The 24,436-nt window shown below is 42.0% G+C and overlaps 2 protein-coding genes across 3 annotated transcripts in view; both read left to right on the forward strand.

Annotated features, from left to right (window-relative positions):
- Nucleotides 1-2,951: 2,951 nt before the first annotated feature.
- Nucleotides 2,952-7,165, forward strand: LOC123035669 (volume-regulated anion channel subunit LRRC8D-like). Its single transcript, XM_044454092.1, has 2 exons — nucleotides 2,952-3,114; nucleotides 5,985-7,165. The coding sequence occupies exon 2, from the start codon at nucleotides 5,987-5,989 to the stop codon at nucleotides 7,163-7,165; it is 1,179 nt and encodes a 392-aa protein (XP_044310027.1). The 5' UTR covers nucleotides 2,952-3,114; nucleotides 5,985-5,986.
- A 6,332-nt stretch (nucleotides 7,166-13,497) lies between these two features.
- The window catches only part of MAP2K7 (mitogen-activated protein kinase kinase 7), a 38,012-nt gene continuing 27,073 nt past the window's right edge, over nucleotides 13,498-24,436 (forward strand). Inside the window, exons 1-2 of one of the 2 annotated variants that reach the window (XM_044453627.1) lie at nucleotides 13,499-13,653; nucleotides 19,258-19,305. In XM_044453627.1, the coding sequence (XP_044309562.1) occupies nucleotides 13,530-13,653; nucleotides 19,258-19,305 (172 nt within the window). In that variant the 5' untranslated portion in view covers nucleotides 13,499-13,529. Of the gene's footprint in view, nucleotides 13,654-19,257; nucleotides 19,306-24,436 lie in introns of both variants that reach the window. The other variant, XM_044453629.1, reaches the window with a different exon arrangement.

The raw sequence follows: 24,436 nt of genomic DNA on the forward strand, positions 1-24,436 counted from the left end.
TACGCCCCCAAGGAGAGTTCCAAAATTCAGGAAGTTGTATTGATTCATATTAACCAACAAGCTCGAATGCCCATTCAAGGCAAAGCTACCTCCAAATACTTTGCACTGCAACAGGGAACAGTTCAACCCTCCTCCCCGCATCCCACCCCAGCTACTTTGAAGATTGCGGCTAAGCTTAGAGGGGACAGGGACTTCTAGGGGCAGCAGCATAATCCCTGCTACTGAAAAATGTTTTAATAAATAAATAAATAAATAAGTACTGGTGCGCCACCCTAAGAGGCCCCACTCCACTGCCCCACTGTCAAAGTGGTTCCCTCTAGTCCCTTTCAGAACTTGCTACTTCATCAGTAGATGAGGCCTGTCTTGTGTTGCATCTTTATGCCACCTAGTGGTTATTCAAGCCTCTTCAAGAGAGCCAATAAAATCTAGAGTTTCTACATATTTTTTTAAAACATCAGCAAAGCTAATCTATTTGAAGTAAGATGTGGGTGTGCGAGACAAGGATGCTCAAGCGTAGGGCAGATTGCCTGTTCAGGTCTGAAGAGACCATGTACAATTGAGGTTTTCTCCCCTACACTGCCAATTAATTATCTGTGGGCTTTCTTTTTTGAAAGATAGGCAGGACATTCATCTTAAATGTACAGTAAATAAATAGGTTGCTAGGGTGCATTGCCCATTTTGACTTAAACCTCTTTATAGCACAAAGCCTTCACAGCACAAGGATTTTTGGGTCACAAACAGCCACATTCAGCAGGGTGTTGGCTCTTGCCAAGTTTATGCAGATGGCCAGCTCAAGTGCTCGAAATGTCCTAGCACTGCACAAGCATGAAGCAATGCAATTTCAATGGAAGATTTCAAAAAAGTCAATACATACTTGAGACTTCCACTAAAGCATGTGGCATGCCTGCCTAGCTTTGGTCACAATCAGAAAGGTCAGGACACACTACCTCATACAGCCAGACATGAGCGCAAAAGGCTTCTTATTAGGGATGAGAGCAACACAGCCACTACCACAAAAAAGGCTGGGATGACCACTGGGAATAGCAAGGCTGCTGCCTCAGGAGGCAAATGCTGAGGAGTGGAAAGGGGCTACAGGATGTTGGCAGGACTGACTTACCTGCCCCATGCAGCCTGCCTCATACCTCAGAACCTGGGGATGCTCAGTCTTATCTCTCTTATAACAATAAGACTCAATAGCCAGCCTGGCCAGCTTCTGCACATAGAATAGGAAGGCCCACCAGGCCCAGAGAACTTCAGCTACAGGCCAGCTCATAAATTGAATGAATTATGAACGAGGGTGCAAGTCTATGGCCAGGCATCAGAAAAGATGGAGTCTGTGCTGTGACCTTGAGAAAACCTTCCCCAGTTCCAGCAGGGACTCTGCCTTCAGACCAGCCCCACCTCTGCCCTCTCAGCTGAGGCCGTTCTTTTCCTCCTGGCTGAGGCCTCACAGATGGGAAACCATTTTCAAGGCAAGTACTGAGTGCAGGCAGGAAGGGAAGGGGCAAGACACCTCCAGCTTCTGCCAAATCCAGGCAGAGGTTTCACAATTCCTCCTCATTGTGAGGGGTAGAAGCATTCAGATGACTGAAACTGGCCATCTAAATGCTTTTGAGGGTGAAGGACAGGATGCCAATAACCTTAAGAGTTCCGAAGGTTATGAGCAAGTACAAAGAATTCCACTCAAAACATAAAATCCAGAGACAGTACAAGCTGAGCAGACCAAAACACTGGGTAAGTATGAGGAAGGCTAAAATAGTGCTGCAGTCAGAGCAGGGCTTCTGAGGTAAACACCCAGGACCCCACTCAACAAATTGAGCAGAAGTTCCCCCAAAATGGAGCAGCAACAGGAGGTGGCTAGTCAGACCTCACCTGGAATATTGTGTTTAGTTCTGGGCACCCAGGTTTTAAAAAGATGCAGAAAATCTAGAAAGAGTTCAGAGGAGGGCAACTAAGATGATCCAAGGCCTGGAAACGAAGTCTTATGACCAGCGGCTGAAAGAGCTGGGCCTGTTTAGCCTTGGGAAAAGAAGACTTATGAGGGGATATAATAGCACTCTACAATTACCTCAAAGGCTGTCACAAAGAGGAAGGAAAAGTCCTCTTCTGAGTGTAGGAAAGGGAACAATGAACTCCAGCACACCAGGTGCAGGCTAGACACAAGGAAAAGCTTCCTCAGTGTCAGAGCAACATGGGAGTGGAACCACTTGCCAAGTGAGGTCATGGACTCTCCCACACTAGAGACATTAAAGACAAAACTGGACAGTCAACTGAGTGTGATGGTGTGACTTGGTGTCCTGCACCAGCAGGGGGTTGGTCCCAGTGGCTTTCTTGACCCCTTCCAACCCCACTATTCTAACAATGTATGAACAAGAAGGCTTTATAGGGCTCAGTGGGCCTGGATTGGCCATCGGAGGTCACAGATTGCAGTGGCAGTGGTCAGACCCTGGAGCTGAGGGGTACATGAATCCAGCTTGTCTGGGGTAATAAGCCCTCCCGGCTCCTCCAGACGGCCCACGTCTTTCTTCAGACCACAAACCTCCAACTGGTTGGACTTCTAGTGTTGGACTTACACCACATCAGTGCTTATTCATGAAATTCACTGGGTGACCTCAGGGCTCTTCTTATCAGCCAAACCTACCTCACAAGGTTGTTGTGAGAATAGAACCGGGGGAAAGGAATCATATGCGTCCCTTTGGAGGAAAGAAAGATAAAATTAAAGAAAGCTGTTACTAATAGTTCTGTGATTAATATTTTTAATCATAGTCCCTTCCTGCCCACCTGCCTCCCTGCACAGGGAAGGAGGAAGGAAGGAAGGAAGGAAGGAAGGAAGGAAGGAAGGAAGGAAGGAATTTGTCACAAGTGGTAGCGATGATTTTGAAAGCAAATGAGTCCTGAGTAAAGAGTGTTTTCCCCTTTTTCTCCTCCAATCCTTTTCTGGCACATGCAGCTGCCATGGAAACAGAATAAAGATTCTTGTACTGAGAGCCGTAGCAGAGTGGTGTGCAAACCAAAACCACAACCAAAGGAGAAAGAGTCTGTGAAAGGGCTGACCACACGGACTGAAAGGGGGAGAGCTGAGATTGCATACAAACCGTACCGGACTGCTTGCAGGTGAGCGACTGACTGCCAATTGGAGAAGGAGTAAAAGAAGAGAGGGAGAGCAGGGTAACCCAGAGGATTTATGGGGCCTGGGGCAGGTGTAGAGCCAGGTGCCCTGCCACCTTCCCCTAAAAGGACCCAGGAGCAGGGAAGACTCTGGCGAGCAACAAGGGAGGCGCTCCTGTGCATACCAGCCAACAATATGACCCAAAACTTTGCTTGGGCCAGGGATAATTGTCCCCAATGTCCTGCTACCCTCGGGTCAGCCCTGCAGGAGGGAAGGATGGCACAGAGCCCACAACCAGCATAAGAATCATACCTTAACATGGTAAAACCACACATTTACATTACTTTTAAGAATGGTCCCCGGTGCAAAAAAGGCAGACTCAGCAGCAGCAGCAGCAGCAGCAGCAGTGTGTTCAGTTTTTACTTGCAGGAGATCAGAGCTCAGAGTGTTCATTTTGCTTCCAGAGTGGAGTAGCTTTCCTTGAACAATAAAATAGGCAGATTCACATGGTACCATGAGCAAACAAGAATGTATGTACCTGGAAAAGAGGAAAAGTATTTTCCCTCTTTCTCTCTGGCTAAGATCTAAAGAGTATGCTTTGCATTGTCAAACACAGAGACTAAAAGAACTAAAAAACAGCTGCTGTTTGAGCTAGTTCCCTCCAGATGTTGTTGGACTATAAGCCCAGGCATTCCTGACCTCTGGTCATGCTGAGGTCAGGAAGTTGTAGTTCAAAGGTTTTGGGGGGATTCATTATATGGGATTGGTTCCTGATTCTGCAAAATACTTCATTTATTGGCTATCTTCACTTTTCATCTGTGTACCCAAGTAGAAATTATTCTCCATCTAGGCATTGTGGAATTTCATTAGAGCAAGACCATTCACCACTTGGACATGTGCCTGATATGACTTATAAAGTGCTGGAGCTGGAAAAAAGATGGAAAAACCATACAATAAGTTACATATCATATGGCCTTAGCAAATTTACTACTTCAGCTCCTGATCTACATAACAACTTCTAGTAATCGGAGTTGGATGAAAATCTATATGAGAAAAAGGAGTGCTACTTACCCACAGATTTGGAGGTAGGGTTGGCTTAGTTAGAATCTCTGCAGAACATTGTAATACATTGTATAAATTGTATTCATAGAGATTTTCAAATAGGCTAAACAATTTGGTGTATATCCTGCCTTTCACTCTCTCCCTGTACTAAGCATTAGTAATTAACTTTGGTATTTATATTTTTCCTTTTTATGCCCAAGGTATATTCAAGGCAGTATTCAGGAAAAAGAAATAGTAATGAAAACAACAGCAGCAAGAAAGCTGACATACAAGAAAGGGAAAAAGGGAAAGAACAACGGCTTTTCTTTCTCTGTACTGTTTGTATGAATTAGTTAATTGTGTTTAGGCTTTATCATATATATGAGTGCCCAAATAAAAGAGTTCACTTACTTAAAAGGAGGCAAACAAAGGGCCTGACAAACCCTTCTTGAGAGAATGGCTTATTTAAATCAGCAAGCTTAATCCAAATGATTCCACATCCATTTTGAAGCACAAAGCCTAAATTGTGGTGTTAGAAGGGCTTTGACATTCCAGTTTGAATGTTTAGGAGTGAGCGACATGCATCCTACAGGCCACATGTGACCCCCCCCCCCAATTCTGCAGTTTTTGCAGCACCCCTTAATTTGGTGGTATGGCAACTACAAAAAACATCTGTGGTTTGTTACTTAAATTCAGCAGCAGAGTTTTACAGAGCCTTAGAAAGGTCAAACCTATCTTATTTTATATAGTCATTTTATAACAGTTTTATAGTCGTTAGCCAATCCCCCCCCCCCCCCGACAGTTGACTGCCAAATTTGGTCATGACAACAAAAGCAGGAGCACAGCCCATGGGTGGGGGGGATTTGCCGCCAGACTGCTCCTTGAGCCCCACCCATTCATACTTGCTGATAGTACCTAAAGCAAGACCCTTCCAAGAAAAATGCTTTTTGAAAAAGATGGAAATGGTTGTAATCAGGTCAGAGTGTAGAAAACACCTCCGTTTTCTCCTCCTTTTCTACATGAGGCTATTAATCCACTGTGGTTTCACTGCAGTATTGAGATTTGAGTTCTAAAAGAACAGTGTTTCTTGCCCCGCTGTTCTAGTACAAAACCTCTGGCTGGCACTGTGGTGGAGCAGAATAGTATAAATACACACTGGAACAGCATTTCCTTTTGCTCTCACAAATAAAACCCATTCCTCCTGCCTTGGCTTTAAAAAAACAACAACAACAACCCTCACCAAACATGCAGTTTATTAATAAAAGCAAAATTGGATACTGTCTGAAGAACATGTGAACAACCATAAGTGCACAATAAATGCCTCACATAGAAAAGCTTCAAGGCAGGGGAGCTCATTTAGGGAGGAACCCTAACCCTAACCCACAAACTCCAGACATATAGGACTATCCATACAAGTGATCTACCGAGATTTACTCTCTCAGTTCCATGTAAGAGAAGCTGGAAGTGATCTTCTCTCCTGACCTAGCCTGTTCCACTTTCCTGGGAGGGAAGGAGCCTGTAAACACTGCAAAAACACACCTATATTCATAGGCCAACTCTTTTTCATGCTGGTAACAGTATCTCAGAGGGGTTTGTGTGTGTGTGTGTGTGTGTGTGGAGGGGGTATTTAATTAAAAATTTCCCTGAAAGGTACAAATGCTTAGGAGTTTCAATAGGGACAGCCTTGATTTACTGCACTTTCCATCACCCTTCATCATTGCCTGTGCTGACTTGGGCTAATGGGATAGTTATTCAGCAATATCTAGAGGGTTACAAGTTGCCAACCCATTTTAATGGACAAGCCAATGAATGCCCTTACTCTTTCTTTCCCTAGTGATGCTTACCTTGACAGAAATGACATTCCCCAGTGGCAGCCATGCCCAGTTCCAGACCCTAAAGCCTTGGTGGGATGTCCTGATGGACTACTTGGGAATAGCGATGATGATGGTTTCACTTCTATCAGGAACTCTGCTAATCTCAATTGACCAAATGACTTGTTTGCCTTTGAATGACAAGCTGAATGACTCTACAGCAGCTAGGCTGCATGTTGGAGTAAGCAGTCTTGCCATCACAGAAGAGACTCCTGTCACAAACAGTGGCCACTCCATCAATCTTGACTACCAGCAGTACCTGTACATCAGCCATGTCTGCTATCAGAAGGCTTTGCCTTGGTTCTCCAAGTATTTTCCTTATCTTGCACTTGTCAACTCCTTGATCCTAATGGCAAGCAGCAATTTTTGGTTCAGGTACCCCAAGACTTCATCAAAAATTGAACACTTCTTATCCATCCTCATGAAATGTTTTGAGTCACCTTGGACTACCAAAGCTCTCTCTGAAATGGCCTGCCAGGGCTTCTTACGCCACTCCAAACCCATGGATACTCGAAGAAGTGGAGAACAACTCATTTCACCATCCTTCTCCTTCTCCTCCTCCCCCATCCTAGACTGGAAGGACAGGGAACAAGGCCGGGCTCTGTTTGAAAAGATCTGCAGATTCAGAGCACACACAGAAAGCTGTCGCTTGATTTATATGGTCTACACAGGACAGACAATCTTCAAGGTTGCAAAGATCCTAACTGTGTTGTGCTACACCTCCAACTGTGTGGGATCCATCTCCTTCAAGCATGTCTGCTGGCCAGACACAGAGAATCTCATTGGCTACTCAACTTTCCTCTGTACCCATAGCTTGGCTTTCATTCTGCAGAAACTGATGGCTGTCTATCTGTTCTTGGTAGTCCTTTATGGGGTAGTGGGGACTTACCCACTCTTGTGGCTCATATGGCAGCCACTGCAGAAGTACTCCTTTAAGCACGTGGAAGAAGACATCCCAGATGTGTACAACGATTTTGCTTTTCTGCTGCACGTAGCTGACCAATGTGACCAACTATATTCTTGGCGGTTTGCTATCTTCCTCTCAGCCATAAATGTGAACTGCTCACTGGATGTGGGACTTGACCATGAGTTGATTAATGAAGATTGGGTTGGCCATAATTCTCTGGCCCCAACCTCAAAGTAAACAGATGGGCAGTTAGAAATACATGAACGAACAGCATGTGTTGAATCCCAGACTGGCCTTCTGGAAGAGCAAGGGCTCTGCTCACAAAAGTTTCCTCTGCCTGATTCTTGGGAATTTCCCCCAGCTCACAACTCACTCCATTCAACAGGGCCTCCTGCTTTGCTGAGTGGGGTTGCACTGGAATACTAACGTAATACTTATAAGCCACTTCACCCTGATGTGCCTTACAGACGGTTGGGCGTATTGCAAGTAGTGTGTGTGCACTGTGCCTCACCCTTTGCCCCTCTCAGTCCTAACCCATGGCTCACCGCAGGGGTACTTCTCACCCCTACTTCTCAGCACAGGCAGGGAGGAGAAGCCCTCACTCTGACTCACAGGTACGTATCAGGAGTCACACTGAAGGCTGTCAGCACTGCCGTGACTACAGCAGATGCAGCTTACCGAGATCAGCAGCAGCTTCGTCCCACCTTGCTCCTCCATGCAGGACCACAGCTCATGGCGACACTGGAGGGAGCTAAGCTTAGCAGAGTGCTCCCCTGCATTGCTGGACAGCCCATCAGACATCAGCAGCACCACAGAGGAGGGAAGCTGCCATCAGCTCAGCTGATTTGTGAATCAGCTGAGCTGATCTTAGCTCCCCTGCTGACCATGCTGCTACCCCAAGCAGCAGCAGTGCTGGGCAAGGGGAAGGCTTCTGACAGCTGCCCCCTGCAATGCTTGGGCACTTTGGGGACAGCTGTTGTGGGTGCTTGCCCAGCAGCAGTTTTGGTGCTGGCCAATCAGCTCTGTGGTAGTTTGGGCTACCATGGGGCTTGTCATGTTGCCTGGGTTTGGATGACCAAGTGAGCCCAGGGGTAACTCTAAAACTCTCCAACAAGGCATGGCCTGTCAAGGTAGTTTATAAGCCCAGAAAACCATACCAAATAAGCCATGGTGCGTTTATAAAGCCAGGGGACTTGTCCTGTTATGTGAGCCATATGTGACATTTTCAGGGGCTGCAAGGATTGCTTGGGGGAGGAGGGAGCAGGGAATTCCGCTCATGTGAGAGTTGTTGATCCAGCTTAAATCTGGATTCAGTCTTATAGCATTTTTTCCCAAGCCGTTTGCCAGGTTTCAGTTTCTTCATACTATTCTTTCAGATTTCAAACAAACACCCCTCACTCCACAAGCCAGAGTCATGTCAAAATGATGCAGTTTCCAAGATCAAAGATCTTTGAAAAATATGTCTGGGCCACTCCTATGGGAATAAAATAACCAGTGTAGTTTCAACATGCCCTCTTGAAAAAGCAAACAGATGTACCATCTGTCCAGATCTATCCAGAGTTTCAGACAAAACATTGCCTCCTGTATCTCCCTATCTTGGAGAAGAGTTGTAGCTTTTAAGATTTATGACATATGCAAAAGAAAAAGAGACATGAAAAATGTTTCTGTTAAACACCTAGACAGGAAAAAAAGAGATGTCAAAAAAGAGCCAAGAAAGAAAGAGCGGCATTACCTATCAAAAATACTGCAACAGGAAATAAGCAGTGCAATTGGTAAGCAGATTGAGAAAGAACCAGATTACAAATGGACCACAGTAATCTTTGGGTAAAACCAGACAACTCGCATGAATACTGTTTACCCTTTCCTTTGTCTCCAGTTCCAAAATCAAATCAGGACTGTGTTCTTTGTTTTACAGCAATCAAAGGAATATGTCATAGGAATTGAAAACAGTAGCATAGCTGAATCAAGAAGACAAAAATTGCTCCATGGGAACTGAATGGCCTGTTGCAGCTTGCATTTAGGGAGCAGGAACTAATGTCATTAGAATGTTCTGGGTGAATTCAGGAAAAATTTAACTGTAGCGAAGGTCATACAGATGCTGCTAGTGAATTAGACAAACCATTGCAGAAAGCCCAGAGGCCTAGACTAAGAAGCCAGTAGAGTAAAACCAAACTGACTCTTTCCTTTAAACATTGAACCTTCTATATAGGGCATGCTAGGATTGTGACTTTCCTTTTGCTTCCATTGGTACTGAGTATTAGTACTCTGAACATGGATGAGCATTAAACATACAGACAGAGAGAATTAAACACATATGTCTTAAGATATGCGTATACTCATTTTGTCTTTTCAGTGCTAATGTCATAATTGTCAGTCCTCCTAAGAACTGTAATAAAATATTGCTAATAATGCTTTGCTTTTCTAGCTGTATTAAGAGATATGTTTGTATCTGATTCACATAAGGCCAAACTTCACACTTTAAAGATGGGAAACAGATTCAGAGCAACTTCAAGAAACATCTCTTTTAGTTCCCAAAGCTCCTGTAATCACTAATTTACACAGAAAGTTTGCTCAGACATACTTCATATTGCCAACATATGTGCCAGCCTTTAAAAAACAAGTAATTTCCATTTAAATCTTATGAGTCTGAAGCCATTTCCAAGTTATCAGTTCCTTATTTGTATTTCATGCTAAATTCTCAGGTGGGACCTGTGACAAAATGTTATGTATTTTCACCTCCTAACAGAAGTGCTTTTGTTCAGAGTTGCTGACAGCCCTGTCCTCCTCCAAGATACTCATAGCATCTTACCCATGCCAGTTTTCAGTTTTCCAAGCCCAACTGCGATTAATTGTTCTATAGTTACTGAGCATATGTTGTCCTCACTGAGCCAGTTTTGGAATGGGGAGTTACCCCTGTGGTTCTTTTTGTAGTTCTGCAAACCTCGGGGTTCCCCTGAGTGGACTGATACCTCAAGTTCAGTGGCCCTGTTTTGGCTACAACGCTAACAGCACTCACTGCCTGAGATTGGTAGTAGAGGCAGTAACAGTAAGATGAATAAATACATAGTCTTTTTTTCTATTGAAAGTTAAGTTCAGATTTTTCTTTCAGATTTAATTACAATTTCTCAATCTCTCCAGCTCCTCTTCTAACTCTTTGCAATTTTATGTTTTCACTTGGTGTAGGCTTATTACAGTTCAGTTCTTAAGAAAGGAGAAGAAAGTGGAAAAGAGAAACTCAGAAACTGAAAGAGTTAAAGAGAGAGGAGAAAAAGGAGAAGAAAGAACAGGAATGTGAAGTGAAATAGTTGTCCACTGGCTTTTGCGATATGTACCAGTTATTCATTGGAACACATCTTTTATTCCATATCTAAGTCAAAGAAGCTATGTCAAATGATTTGGTTCTCCCTCTCTCTCTCTCTCTCTCTCTCTCTCTCTCTCTCTCTCTCTCTGTCATTTAATGTTTCCATGGGGTCTTGGTGCAAGGAAAATCTGAATCCAAGCTTGCAGTAATTCTGGATTTCCATTTCTTAAACTGTTGTATTTATTTGGCTGTTATTTGGCTCTGGCAAACCATATGCCTGGTGTATATATGATTCAACAAGGTGTGCATATTGTATGTATGCATGCATGCATTTACAGCATTTCTACCCTGTCCTTAAACAGCATCTCAGGATGGCTTACAACAATAGATAGATGTCTTCTATCACAGGGATGTAGACATTCAGGCACAGGGGCCAAATCCAGTCTTCCTTAGGTCCAGGTTCCTCCCTCCAGGGCTCCATATACCCTTCCCTTGGCCTACATCATTTCCCCCAAGCATCAATCATTTGGTGCAGTTCTGTGTAATTTTTCCTCTACTCTAAAGGTTGAAATAGCTCTCTTTAGTTGTTGGTAGTAATAGCTTTAAACAAAAATACCCCTTTGCCCTCCAAATGTGGCCTCTAAGTGTTTCTCTGAAATGGAGTTTGGCCTTTAAGCTGAAGTACACTCATATACTCCTATTTTAGCATAGGTAATTTATCTAGGATTATGCTGAATCTTTAACTTCCATTCAGACATGGGTTATGATTTGTCATTTCCATAGAAGATACATGAGCCTTGTTTGCACTTGCCCACATCTTCAGCACTTATCTTCTAGTCATGTGTTAATGTCATAAAAAATGATCCCTATTATGCTCTGTTTGAACCTAATATCCAAAGTAGAAGATCTGATTGCTTTCAAGACTGTTCTATTTTTCTGTTTTAGGTCTAGGTTGGGAGCTAAGGATTCTTTGATGGCATTTTATAGGAATTTGCATTCAAATCCTACATTTATAATATCCATTTGTCCCCCCCCAATAAAATCTCAATCCCCCTAGTTCATATAAACATGCCACTAGCAAACTATACAAAAGCGTATCCCTTTGCCTTGTGCTTGTTGTGAGCTGAGTGAGAGCAGCAGCAGCAACACTGGCAGGCGTACCACAGCATTAATATATCCCTTCACTCTCGGCTGGTCCACCACCAAGCAATAAGTCAACTGGTTTGTATGGTATTGTCATACTCTGTTGAAAGTTGCCTCAGGGATCATTTGATTGAAATGTGGGTTATATATCTCAGAACAAATAAATCAAATATTCTGGCTGAATTCAGAGAAGTTTTCAGTTACACTGGAAACGAATGTTGGAACCTGCCTTATACTAAATCTAACTGTTGGAAGAGATCCTTCTTAGCCCTGCTACCTGAGATCCTTTTTAAAACTAGAGGGTCAAGGAATGAATTCTGGGGACTGCCGGCATGTACAGTGTGCTCCACTACATAGTTCTGTTCCTGAGCTATGGCTTGTCCTACAAGGTGTTCTAGCCATTGGCAGCGTTCTCTAAGCTCCAGCCACCCACATGGGCAGCTTTGTACTGGAAATCTCTCCCAGCTGCCACAAGCTCTTCTCAGCAGCCTGGGTGCTCCCATTGCTTCCCATGACTGCAGGACTTTATCAATACTACTAGAGGGATGAATAACTTGGTAAGTTGATGAAATGAAATGCTTCTCTATCATGCATCAGGAATAGGTTTCAATGAGACGGAGGCAGCAGGGTGTAGGCTGATTTTTTTCTTTACTAAAGGAGACTCTGTCAGTTGTATGCTTTGGTCCTCCATATGTTCAACACAATGAAAATCATCATTTGACCAAGAGTGTATGGTTCAGTCCATAATTCTGTGTATGCTTCCCAAGGGTGCTTCCAGGAGGACTCTTGGCAACACCAATCAAAACACAAGATGCAGCTTTTTGACTTTCCCTCCTCAATGGAGATTCTGTGCTAAGAGAAAGATGAAAGCAGGGGTGGAAAACATGGGAGGTTATGAATGGAAAATGCTGCTGCCTGGAGCTCCCATAGCACTCTCCTGTAATGATGTAACGTATGAGGAGTTGCTGCACAATAAAAGCCTTGTCTGGAAGCATTTCAAGAGTATGCCCCATTAAATGCAGCAGGACCTGGGGTGCTTCCAGATGCAGGTCTGCTAACACTAACAACCAAAAGACATTGTGTAGGTATTTAGATTTTTCTTTCTTAATTGATATTTTTCTAGTAAGAAAAAAGACAGAAACAGCAGTTTCAAAACATGGGATGGCTACAATTGAAAGTCAACTTGGAAAATTCCATGAAAAAGGAAGGATGATTGGACAATAACAGCTTGTCTGGAAGCATCCCAACCCTATGCACCCCCTTGCTGGAGTCACCTGTTCAAATCCTGAATGTGCCTTGCTGGTGTGGGATGCTATACCTTTAACACTGTGATCTACCTTTTACAAGAATCTGACTCCAACTCTCACTCACATGAACAGTTTGTAAACAGAATGTACATTTTAATAATATTTAAATAGTGCCTTTTTGCATCATGGACATGAAAATCATTACAGAGTGGTTCTTAATTTTGAGGGTCCATAACTTTATTTCAAAATAAAATAAAATGAAATGCAGTGATAGAAGGATGGCTAGACAAGTGGCTCTCCCTTCTTTTCTTCTAGAATAGCTGAGTTTTAGATGATGTCACTTGAGAACACTCTCATGCCCGCTCTAAAGGGTTGCAAATGAAGGGGAATCCCTTCACAGGAACAAAGGCCCTCAAAAGCCGTCTCAGCTTTACAGGGTACAGGGACGAATGAAGCAAAAAAAATTCCGCCGCAAGCACCCAATCCCACGAGAACTCTTCCATGCAGTCGGAGGGAAATGCATGCATCTTGCAAAGGCGCAGCACAGACTGGGTTGCACGCTCTATTGAGGTGCGTGGCGTGAACAGGAGGGGGCGTTCTTTTCGGAACTCCCAGGCACGTTCCTAGTCCCCATTCAACGCATGCGTAGCAGGAGGTGTCCGAAATGTATTGGCGGCGCGGCGTAACTGTTGAGGCGGCTAGCGCTTGAAAGGTTTGCGCATGCGCAGGAGGAAATGCCGTGAGGCAAAACAAGCCGAGGGCAAACTAGACTAGTTTGTGGAGGGAGGAGGCTGCCGAGTTTACGGTGGCCCGGTTGGTTCATGTTGCGCCTGCGTACCGTGGTGTTTGTGTATTCTGGCTGCGCGGCGGCGGCGGCGGCGGCGGCGCGGCGGCGGGGGAGGGGGGGAAGATGGCGGCGTCCTCGTTGGAGCAGAAACTGTCCCGCTTGGAGGCCAAGCTGAAACAGGAGAACAGGGAGGCTCGGAGGCGCATCGACCTCAACTTGGAGATCAGTCCGGCCCGGGCTCGGCCTAGTAAGGGAGGGTTTAAGGGGGGAGTTTTAGCGGTAGGCCCCCTACGTGGATGACACGGGCCCGCCGGGGAAGGCGCTCTGGGGCCCGCGGGATTGGGGGAGGGGAGGTTCCACCGAGGGGGCGGTGGGGAAGGCATTTCCTGGGCGGGGGAGACCTCGGGGCAGATGGAGGGGCATTTGAGTCCTTGTTTACGAAAGAGCCTAGAGAAGGTAGGGGCCCATGACCTGCACATTGGTGAGAGAGAGGGCTGAGGGGAACGATGAAGAAGTGGAGTGAGGCATGGATGTTGGACAAAAGTGTGTAGTGTGAAGGGAGGCATTTAAAAAGAAATTTCTGCTAGGGGCAGATAAGTGTCTGGTGCGTTACAAGAATGTCAGGCCTTTAGTGTGTTTCCTTTTGCCTTATATGTGGAGTTTTGAGAAGAAAAGGAAAAATGTAAAAGGAAAATAATAAGAGAAATGGGGCCCAGAGAGGAGGTCAAGAAAAAAAAACCGAGAGCTTGGGGTTGTGCAGGCTAATGGGTTATTTTGAAAAATTATGTGTTGAGTTTGCAGTAGGATGGCCTTCCTGTAGCATGGTGTTCTGTGGTCTGGTGGCTGTAGGCACGAGGAATATGCTTCGGGCTCAAAGTTGCCATCTGTTTTAATGTGGAATAAAGAACTTGTCCTATGTTTGGAGACAAGGCAGGAGCAGAGAAGCAAATATTGCTCCTGAAGCTGTTACAGTGGAGAAATGAACATGGGATTTTGCTATCTCCACATTTATTACTATTTTATAAAGTTAAGGTTTATAAAGGTTTATAAAGTTAAGGGATTAAGCAAATCCTTAGCATGCATATGAAGCATAGGAAGAGTAGATCAAAAATGTCTTGAAAAAGTTTAGCTGTATGCTCAAATACTGTTAGACTGCATCTCCTCTTCAGGGTCTCTTACTGGACTAATGGGGTTTCCCAAAAGTTTGGTTCCTGGGTTAATAGGTATGTTATGGATGGCACACTCAAAGATATGTGTGCATTTTCTTTATCATTTCTGAGAGTGCTGCTCAAGCTTCCTCCTTTCAGAATAGTTCAGTTAATATTTTCTTTTGGTGTACCATTTCCCCCACCTCTAGTACTTTCAAGTCAATAGCTTTGTTTTTGGTCAGCTCCAGCCTGGTTTAAAAAGAACTATGTTGGCTCACACCAAAGACCTGTCCAATCCTGCAGGCTGGATTTGGGAATTCTTTTCCCAATGTGTCCAACCAGATGTCTGCAAGAAGAATACGAGTGCAATAACACTCTTCAGCTTGCATTTTCCTGCACCTGGTTTAGAGAGGCAGATTCCATCTGATGCCAGAATGCGTATATAACCTTATCAATAACTACTAGTCACATTTGGAGTTTGTGGGGGGTGTTGATTCACCTAGAACCCTGTCAGCAGAAGTAGTTTCTTTGAAATCCCATTGTCTCTGCTAGGAAGCAAGATACTTGAGGGGCACTCACCCTCTTTCCCAGCTGAATTGGACTTCCAACAACCTTCCAAATAACAGAGACCCAGAGCATGTGAGGAGAGCTATCCCTGCATGCCCCTTTCCTTCGCAGAATTGTGCATTTGTCATTTAGGCAACAGCTCTCTGGATTTGTTTCATATCCTTCTATCACTGCTAATCGTCGAAAATTCCATGGTTCAACCATGTACAGTATGGGGTACTTCCTGTTATCTGTCCTGAATCTCCTATCTTTCAGTTTAATAGGATCATCCTGAGTTCCAGTACTATGATAGAGGAAAAGGATCATCTTCTTATACCCTTTCTCCACATTATGTATACTTCTGATATGCTTCCTATTAGCTTTTTTTCCTGATCTGGAAGGTCATAGCCCTTGTAACCACTGTAAGCTACTCCAGATCCATTGTCATTATCTTTGTTGCACCTTTTCCAGCTCTACAGTTCACTTTAAGTGTGGCAACCAGAATTGTACATAGTATTCCAGGCACTGTGAATTTGTGTAAAGTCATGATTGTGTTAATAGTTTTATTTTTGATTCCTTTCATGGTAATTTCAGCATAGAACTTGCCTTTTTCACAGTAGCCACATACTGAATTGATACTTTCATCAAGCTGTCCACCACAAATGGTCAGTCATCTGACTATGTCAGTGAATCCTGGTATCTCTTCACTCCTTCCTGGGGTGATGGCATTACCCATATTTTTGCTAAAAGAGGAAGGAGGAATGCTGTACTGTCCCTGCTCCAAGGGATATAAAATAATGTAGGTAGCCAACATGGTGGCTTATTTTTTCAGCCTCTTTCATGGCTCCAAAAAAAAAACAGTTTGAGAATTATGAATAGAATTATTTGTACACCTTCACTGAGAAGGCAGCTAGTGCATGGATTTATTTTTCACAGTATTTATAAAATGTCCTGTAGCAAAGTTCTCAGGGTGGCATAGAAGAAGAAACAAAAACTCTGTGAGAAGATTATGGGTCAAATATGAGTTATAGAGATTTTAATTGATTCAGAATTTTTGCATCTTGAAGCAGAGACCTGACATTTTACAGAGGGCTTTGTCAACAGTGTCACAAAAGTTAGTAAGCTGGTATTGTCTAGTATTGTCATCAGTTGATTTTTAATGTGCAGGACAAAATATTGGCAAAAGTGTCACAGCATGTATAAGCTCAACAGAGGCTACACAGAGTTTGTATCTTAATGACAGCAATGTTGGTCACTGTCAAGAGTCAGATTTTTTTTTCTTAATCTGACGTCTAAATATCACGTAGGGAATGAGTATTCTAAGTATTCTGTCACCATGAATAAGAAAAACTGGTAACAGCAGCATGGCCAAGGTGAAATTGCTAGGGTGATGGTGAGATTAACAAAAACTGAATCTAATTTAACGTATTTTCTGACAAACAAATAGCCTAACAGGCTTACTAGAATATCTCTGATAGTAATCACACTGTGGTGCCAGTCAGTCTGCAGATCTGATGGTGACTGAGGAGTCTAAGCAAGCAGAAATTGCCCCATTCACTTTAATGCTAGGGGCGTCTCTGCACACACTGTTGCCCCTGACAATGAAGAGAATGATCAGGGCTTCCTTATGGGAGTGGTATTCAGTGGAAGTTGCATCACTGACAAATAGGGAGAGGATTCTCCTTTAAAATGAACTAAAAGAGGGAAAGCGCAAAGCTCATCCATTTCTCACTGTTTATGACTGAGATATTACATATGCAGCATAGAAACAATTTCAATACTGTCTTGACCTATACCACTCCAATAATATGTGTAAACAAGAACTGTGTGGGTGGATGAGATGTGATTGTCTGTGCTAGTGATGTAGGTAGGAAGTAAATCATGCTATCCTGTGCATCCTCATGGTTCTTCGCATGTATTACAAGGTGATGTGGGTCCAGGCTCTATGGAAGCAGTTTCTATGCTGCCAAGCCCAAGTTTGAATAGAGCCCAGGTATTTTGTAAAGATTAAACCGCAGAATATAAATGGAATTTTAGTTTTGAGACTCATTTCAAAAAAGTCTACCTAAAGGAGAAAAGGGGAATGTAAAGTTCTCATCTTCTTCAGCTCACATCTCCTATCTATGGATTTTATATATGAGAATGTAGTGCCTTCATTTCCACTTTCAGTTGTGGTTTTGTGATTTATGAGTAGCTTGTTCTCAAGTTTGAGTCTAAAAGCCAGAAGTATTGCCATATATATTCTTCTGTGGATTAGTAGGTGAAAGCTAGAAGTGTGTAGCAGAACTAGGAGACAGAAGTAGCCCACAGCTCTGCAAACTCATGAGCTTTTGAACACATGAGGGAGATTGTAATATATATTCTACTACAGTATATATTCTAACTCCCCCCTCTTTGAATAACTGTTCCAGATCTTATAGAAAGTGGTTTATCCAGTTTTTTCCTGTTTAGTTCTCCCCCTGTCATTCTGGAATATTACATATTCAGAGAGGAAGGTGGTATTTATAGATGTCTTTAACAGTATACCCATTTACAATAAGAATTTTTCCAGAATATGAACATGGGAGCATGAGAATCTTGTTTTCTTTCCTATTGCACATGTTGTATTTATTAAAAAAATTCTTTGGCAAGTACAGCTACTATTTTATTATAGCAAAGTAAATTGCATAGTAGGAACTATAATCAAGCTCCTTGAATAATGTTACTACGTTTCTGCTTTCTATATAGCTATCAGATAAATGGTTTAAGATACAAGGGCCATATAAAGTTGGAGGGTGCTTATAGGTCAAGAGAATGACAAATACACTTTTGGAGTTGTAGACCAAACTATCTAGAAGACCAAATGTTGCCCAGCATGCTGAAGTGAAATAAGGCAAGAGATAAGTGACTGGGATTGAAACAGAGAAACAAATATCTAAATATGCTTTATGAAGAGTTATAAATGTATCTCTTACATCCTAGCCTCAAATTTCAGTGGACTGACAATATTTTGTGTGCAGAATAATCTATTTTTTGTGACAGACTCTTTTTCCAACTCTGTTTCCTTCCGTTTTATTCTGGATATTCCACAAGGGCAATGTAATAGTATAATTTGCTTGATGGATTTGTCTTGACTCTAGAGCTGTTAGAGAACCCCTGAATTCCACACTGTGTTACACGTTTTAAGCTGTAACATACCTTGTTTATGTGTGGGCGTGTCAGTGCTACACTTTTTACAGGGCAAAATTTGAGATAATTCTTTGTGACCATGTCTCCACATTTTATACCAATTGTTCCAATTTTAAAAGTGGGAGCCTGTGGTTTAGAAAAATCAACATGCTCCTTAGTGAACTCTTTATATGTAAGTGATCAAGAAAGTTGACATGATTTTTTGATACCAAGATTGATGATTGATGAGGTTTGAACATCTTGCCAATGTGTGAGAAACCAGTCATATAGGTTTTATTTAATAAAGACAGAAATCAAGGTATTTACATATTTGGTTTTGCTTTCACAATTGCATTTTCTGGTTTAGAATTATCTGAACAGATTTTATTTGCAGGGTGCATAGTAAGATTATGGACCTTAAAGAAATTTTTATGCTCAGATGGGGATTGCAGATATCACAGATAAAGTTCCCTGGGCACCCAGGAATTTGAAATACGTATGCAGCACTGGAACTTAAATCTCAGAGCCTTGAATTTACTCAGCATTGTACAATCTTAGTACCTAAGCATTTCATGCTGCCTTTGGGAAAAAAAATAGAACTGTTCACTAGCTAGTTTAAATGTTTATCTATGGCTGTGATTGCAGTGTGATGGATCAATTTGTTGATGAAGTTCTTGTGTCTTCTGGAAGTAAAGAAGGCCATCAAGAGCAATCTTGTTGCACAAGGAAATGGAATCCTGTGGAGCAGGAACAGAGTCCATAGAACACATGGGGAAAGAGGATACCACTGCGTACTTCACACTAGAAACACTAGGGATATGACTTCTGTGGAACTGATCCTTTACTTGTTTTATGCATCTCATTTTCACCTTGTCTGTCCCCTTTGTTGGTTTCTCACCACCTCCATTCCTTATCCTGAAATTGATTTGAATATGATTTATTTTCATTTTGATGACTTGATTGTTTCTGTTGTGATTTATCGTGTTTTTTTCTTCCTTTTCCCAATCCAGTTATTGTGATCACTCTAAGCCCTGCTCCCGCTCCATCCCAACGTGCAGGTACCAGAACTTTTTATCATCGCAGCTTGGATTTCTTGCATCATTTACTTAATGCTTCTTTCAACTGTGTAGAATTGCCACTTGTCTGCTTCTTCTTCAAGTGTGTGTCTGACCCTGCTTCTTTCCCCACTTTGGTATTCTTTACTTTTGTTCTAGCCTAAATCATCAGGACTGGCTAGGCAAAGCAGTGCATAAGGCCATGCATGGGAATATGTTTGATTGTCCACAGCTGCAGTAGTTGATTAGCACCTTCCTTTTCTGATGATGACAAAGCACTTTCTAAAGGCAGGTAACCACTAAATTATGCCCTATGTCAGTCTTTTTCCTTTCATGTGCCTGACCTCTCAGGTAGAATCTGGCAGAAATTTGTGTTGCTATACGTTGCCTTAGATACTTTTGGGTGGAAAGGCAATTTGGAAATGCCAAACTTTATATAGCAAAACAGGATTTATCCTGTGGGAAGTACAGTTGCCTCTGAGGTAGAAATCAGTAGTAAGCTTTTAGTTTTATTGAACACCAGTTTGCTTAAGGGCAGAAAGTAAAGATTTTTCTCTTAGTCAAAAACAACTTAATAGGATTTTTTTAAAAAGGGGGAGCATAGTACTCCTCCTTGGAATTGGGCAGAATGCAAGTAGTTATGAAGTGTCCCATTGAAGGGAGGGATGGCGAGAAATCCTAAAATTAACAAAGTTTGCAGTATTCCACAATTGTGCATGGTTATTTTTTGATATCTGAGTACATTTATATGTATTGAATGCATTTATATGCATGTCTGTTTTCCTTAGCATAACTTGCAACGGGATTCATAGATTAGAGGGAGCCTTGTGCCCAAATATTGGCAGGTCACAGACATGCTAAGCTTCAGAAAATGGATCTGAATGATACAATTTGAACCACTCTGTGGGTTTTATATATATTTCTGGGTCAGTGGGGCTGTCAGCTTATTTAGAAACTGATGTACAATGCAAGGGACTGCACAGGTTTGTTATTTGTATTATGGAGAAAATATTCTTACACCAACAGCAACTGCAACTATTGGGAATCTTGGGAATAATCCTATATTGCAGTTCTTTAAGTAGAAGTTAATGTACAGTCATTTTCTTAGCTGTTGCATGCACATACAGTAAAAATATAATTGCTAGCTGGATAAGCTTTAATTGGATAATTCAAAAATGAGATGATGTTAGTTCTACTTTATTGGCCAAGAACTTTTATTGAAGTTACTAAACTTGAATGAAGAGCAAGTTTAATGCAATGCCTTCCATGATAATGGAAATCAGCAGCAGAGATTAAAAACAAGTTCCTGATCTTCTGAGTCTGTCTCTGTTCTTGTGTGGTGGTGGAATATTCACTGCCTCTTGCAGACCTATTTGAGCTGTTTTATGATAAATTGATAATATTTTCTAAATAAGATAAGTTTGGTAATGTTGCTTATTGAGACATCTGAATAAATGAGCACCTCGATAGACAAGTGCTTAAAGAATCTGTAGTGGCTTAGAAGTGATTACACTGAAATGCTCAGGTTGTTGCCTTGCCAAATGTTATCTTTGGCTCATGCAAGCTGACTTCTTCACCTTCTGCCCTGAGTGACTGTAGCTGTATTTTTTCTACCATAGAAGCAGTAATCTTTGCATGTATAAAATACAGAGAGACCAGTATGTCATTTTGTACAGATGTTTGCCTAGCAGTGCTTTGAAGTCTTTCAGGATAGGAATGTGTTTTATTAGATTACCTTCCAGTGTTTCCCAGCCTTGCCTCTCACTAGCTCTTACTTGTGCTTTTGTGCTATGCCACTTGTTCCTTGCAGATATCATCCAGCAAAATTCTTACCTTTCCATTTAAAATAGTTATTACTCTAACATTTTCTTCTGTAGGCAGCATATTGACTATTTCTGTGACTGTTAGGTTTACACATATTGTTACTTGTGACATGCCAGTGTCATTGCAGCCATTTGAAATACACATGGTAGAGGCAACTACATGTTAACCAGCCTAATTATGAGAGCAGCTCTTGTGGAAGGGGGGTTCTTTTTATTGTGGCTGAACAGCATATCAAATAGAGCCACAAAATCGCTTCTTAGCTCTAACTTCTGGCTGTTTTTTATTATTCTTTATTGAAAAGCTTGATTGTTGGTGCTGAATTTGAATGAGTGATGAAATTCCATTTTCAACTTTAAACATATTTTGTGGCTATTGTGATTGCATAGAAAAGTTTGCCCATTCTGTTCCTTCATTACCCAGAAGTAGAAAGGCAAGTGATGGTGCCATGTTGCATTATTTTACAAGCCAACTATTGAGTTAGCAAAGAAAGAAACCTAATTGATAACCTGTAAATATGTGAGACTTGCAATTATATGGATAAATATATTAGGTTTAAGAAAAGTGTATTGGAACTCACTTCCCTTTACAATTACAGGGGAAGTCATGCTTAGCATAAGTCTAAAATGCCCTTTCTTTTCTTGAAGAAAGTTTACTTGAGAGGGAATGAGATAGTTTAAACAACACATTCTTTGGGGATTTATATACTGTGTAGCTGCCTTTCCATTGCGTTGGATCACTGCCTTTCCTCCAATTTCTTTCAGTTAAAATGTACTCAAGTGGAAGTGCAGCAGTACACCATTTGACTGCTTTAAGTGGAACAGCAAATGAACAACTTGTGAGGAGGTCTTTGCTCTTGAGTTGTTGCTTCACCTTTGGGTGGAAGCCTGTTATTCCTGTTTTCTAGTGCCCACACACTTTAGAGATGGGCAGATGCTCAGCTACCTCCTCAGACTCATTGGGGATTATATGGTCCTCAGGGGCCTGTCCAGTGCTCCTCACTGTCCACCAGTGCTGGAAGACCTGGTGTAGCTTTCCTGGAGGTGAAAGGATCTGTTAGAGAGATGTATAGGTTTCCTTCATGGTCTCTGAATCGTCATGCAAGTAATCCTGGCTTTGGTCAAGCATGACAGCTGAGAATGTGGCAATCCCAGGAGTCCTCATTCTTTCGACTAGTTTTAGCTAGTTTTAAAAACTTCCAGTCCATGAGAGAATGCCTAAGAGTATCTCATAGAGATCACATTTCAATTATACTAATATTACTAGAATGGAATGTGGTACGGGTTTGGAACTTGGGAATGCACTGTGTGTACCAAATGCGCAATATGCTAATCTGTAGCTCTGGTTCTTTGAATGATGGTGAGAAGCTGAATTCAAGGATGGCATTCACATAAGTTTTTCACTGTAACTCTGCACATTTTTAATATGTTGTATATGTTGTTCTATGAGCAGTGCTTCATAGAGATGTTCACTCCAGATGTCCATTTCCAAAAGAAGGCATTGGGGTACAGGAAAATTCAGTTCAAGGTACTTTTTTGAAAGCCCAGTCAGGGGAACTACTTGGGCCTAGCAGAATTTCCTGTCTAGAAAGCACAGCAAGTACAAATGGAAAAGTATTCTTCTAATACTGCCAGTCTAAATGACTTCAGGCATCTTGTATATTGGTAATACTTGTTATACAAGCAATAGTACAACTCTGAATTATGTATTCCAGTGTTGCAGTGCAACCACCTTTTGGGAAGAGCATACTTTTGAGATAGCTAATGCATTTTTGTGTTAAAAATGCATCAGCTTTTGCTGGTGAGGCTGGGGGTTGAGCAAGAATGTAGCTGCTAGAATTAAAACAAAACCATATCTGTACTTCATTATGGTAGGAAACTTGCCAGAGTACAAAGACACAGGCTCACATTTCTCATATTAAAATTTCTGCAACCTAGTACTACAGTTCTTCTGTGTACAACTAGTACCTCTGTGTCAGTGCTTTAGTTAGTACCTTTGTTCAGGTGTTGGTTTGCCTGCTTAGGTAAGCCTCTAGATCATAAAATGATTGAGTTATCAAAGGTCTGTAGCAATAGAAATCCATCCGTTGTTCCTTGAAAAACATTCAGGAAATGTTGGTCATCTAGTAATTAAATGTTAGGTCGGGGACTGAAGTTATTTATTACAATATCAATCCCCTCTAGGCAATCATGTGTTAATGCATAGTGGAAAATAATAGTTTGCATTTCTACAGCAAACAACAAAACTATACAAATTATGCCAGATTAGTATATTGCGTTTATATCCTGCCTTTTATCCTGTGAAAAACCCAAAGCAGCTTACATAGGCTTCCTCCTTTCTGTTTTATGTTCACAACAAACCCTGTGATGTACTTGAGGCTGAGAGTCAGTAACTAGCTTGAAGTCATTCACTAAGCTCCATGGTAAAGTGGAGACTGGAACCCAGATCTCTTGGGTCACAGCCTGACATTCTGTAGTGTCTTGATTTACATAATTTTACATACTTTACATGCGAACTCCAGGTCACATAATTTGATATTTTAGCACAGAATTCAAGATTCTCTGCTTATAGTAAGACTAGTCTGGTTTTATAGTAAAAATTACCCTAGCTCGGTGTTCCAGAAATGTAAAAGTCCAATGGTACCCTGGATGCTACCATAGGCAGCTATGGGCTGAGATTATAGGGCTTTAGCTGTTGACAGGGAGATGGAAGCCAGACACTCATCTTCCAGCTACAGTGCCTAGAGGTGATAGGAGTGTAGAAGTAGTTAGACTCACTGTAGGTTGAAAAGGTTGCTTAAGATAAGATGCATTCTGCCTCTTGCCAGGTCTGTTGCTGGCCATTTCCCCCCATTATTTAAAATGTTCAGATAGGGAGTTAAAAAGAACATTCTGTTTGGTTTCTTCTGTGTGTCAGTGAATGGCATTCCTTGACCCTCAGTCTTCATCAGACCCGCATTTCCTTGGGAGTAATATTGGTGACAGTACTTCGCAGTACAACTATACAGTAAGTTTTAGGAAGAGGTGGGGCAACATCGTTGTCTCTCAAATACACTGCATTACAATGTGGCAAGTAGAGACAATTTTTGGAGCTCCTGTTTTAATTCTCAAGTGCCCCAGAATGGCATGTATGTAGATGGATGCCTTGTATGTAGGGAGCTGAAATGCTTTTGCACGTTTCAGGTCTGCTCTGAGATAAATTCAAAAATAACAACATTTTAAATTCTCAAACAAAAAAACACCTGCTGCATCTTTTCCAATTTTTTAAATAAATGTGAGTAGTCATCTTAAGTGGTGCTTTTTATTATTAAATA

Source organism: Varanus komodoensis, unplaced genomic scaffold (genome assembly GCF_004798865.1).
Source record: "Varanus komodoensis strain SLA01 unplaced genomic scaffold, ASM479886v1 scaffold7_1, whole genome shotgun sequence".
Lineage (NCBI taxonomy): Eukaryota > Metazoa > Chordata > Lepidosauria > Squamata > Varanidae > Varanus > Varanus komodoensis.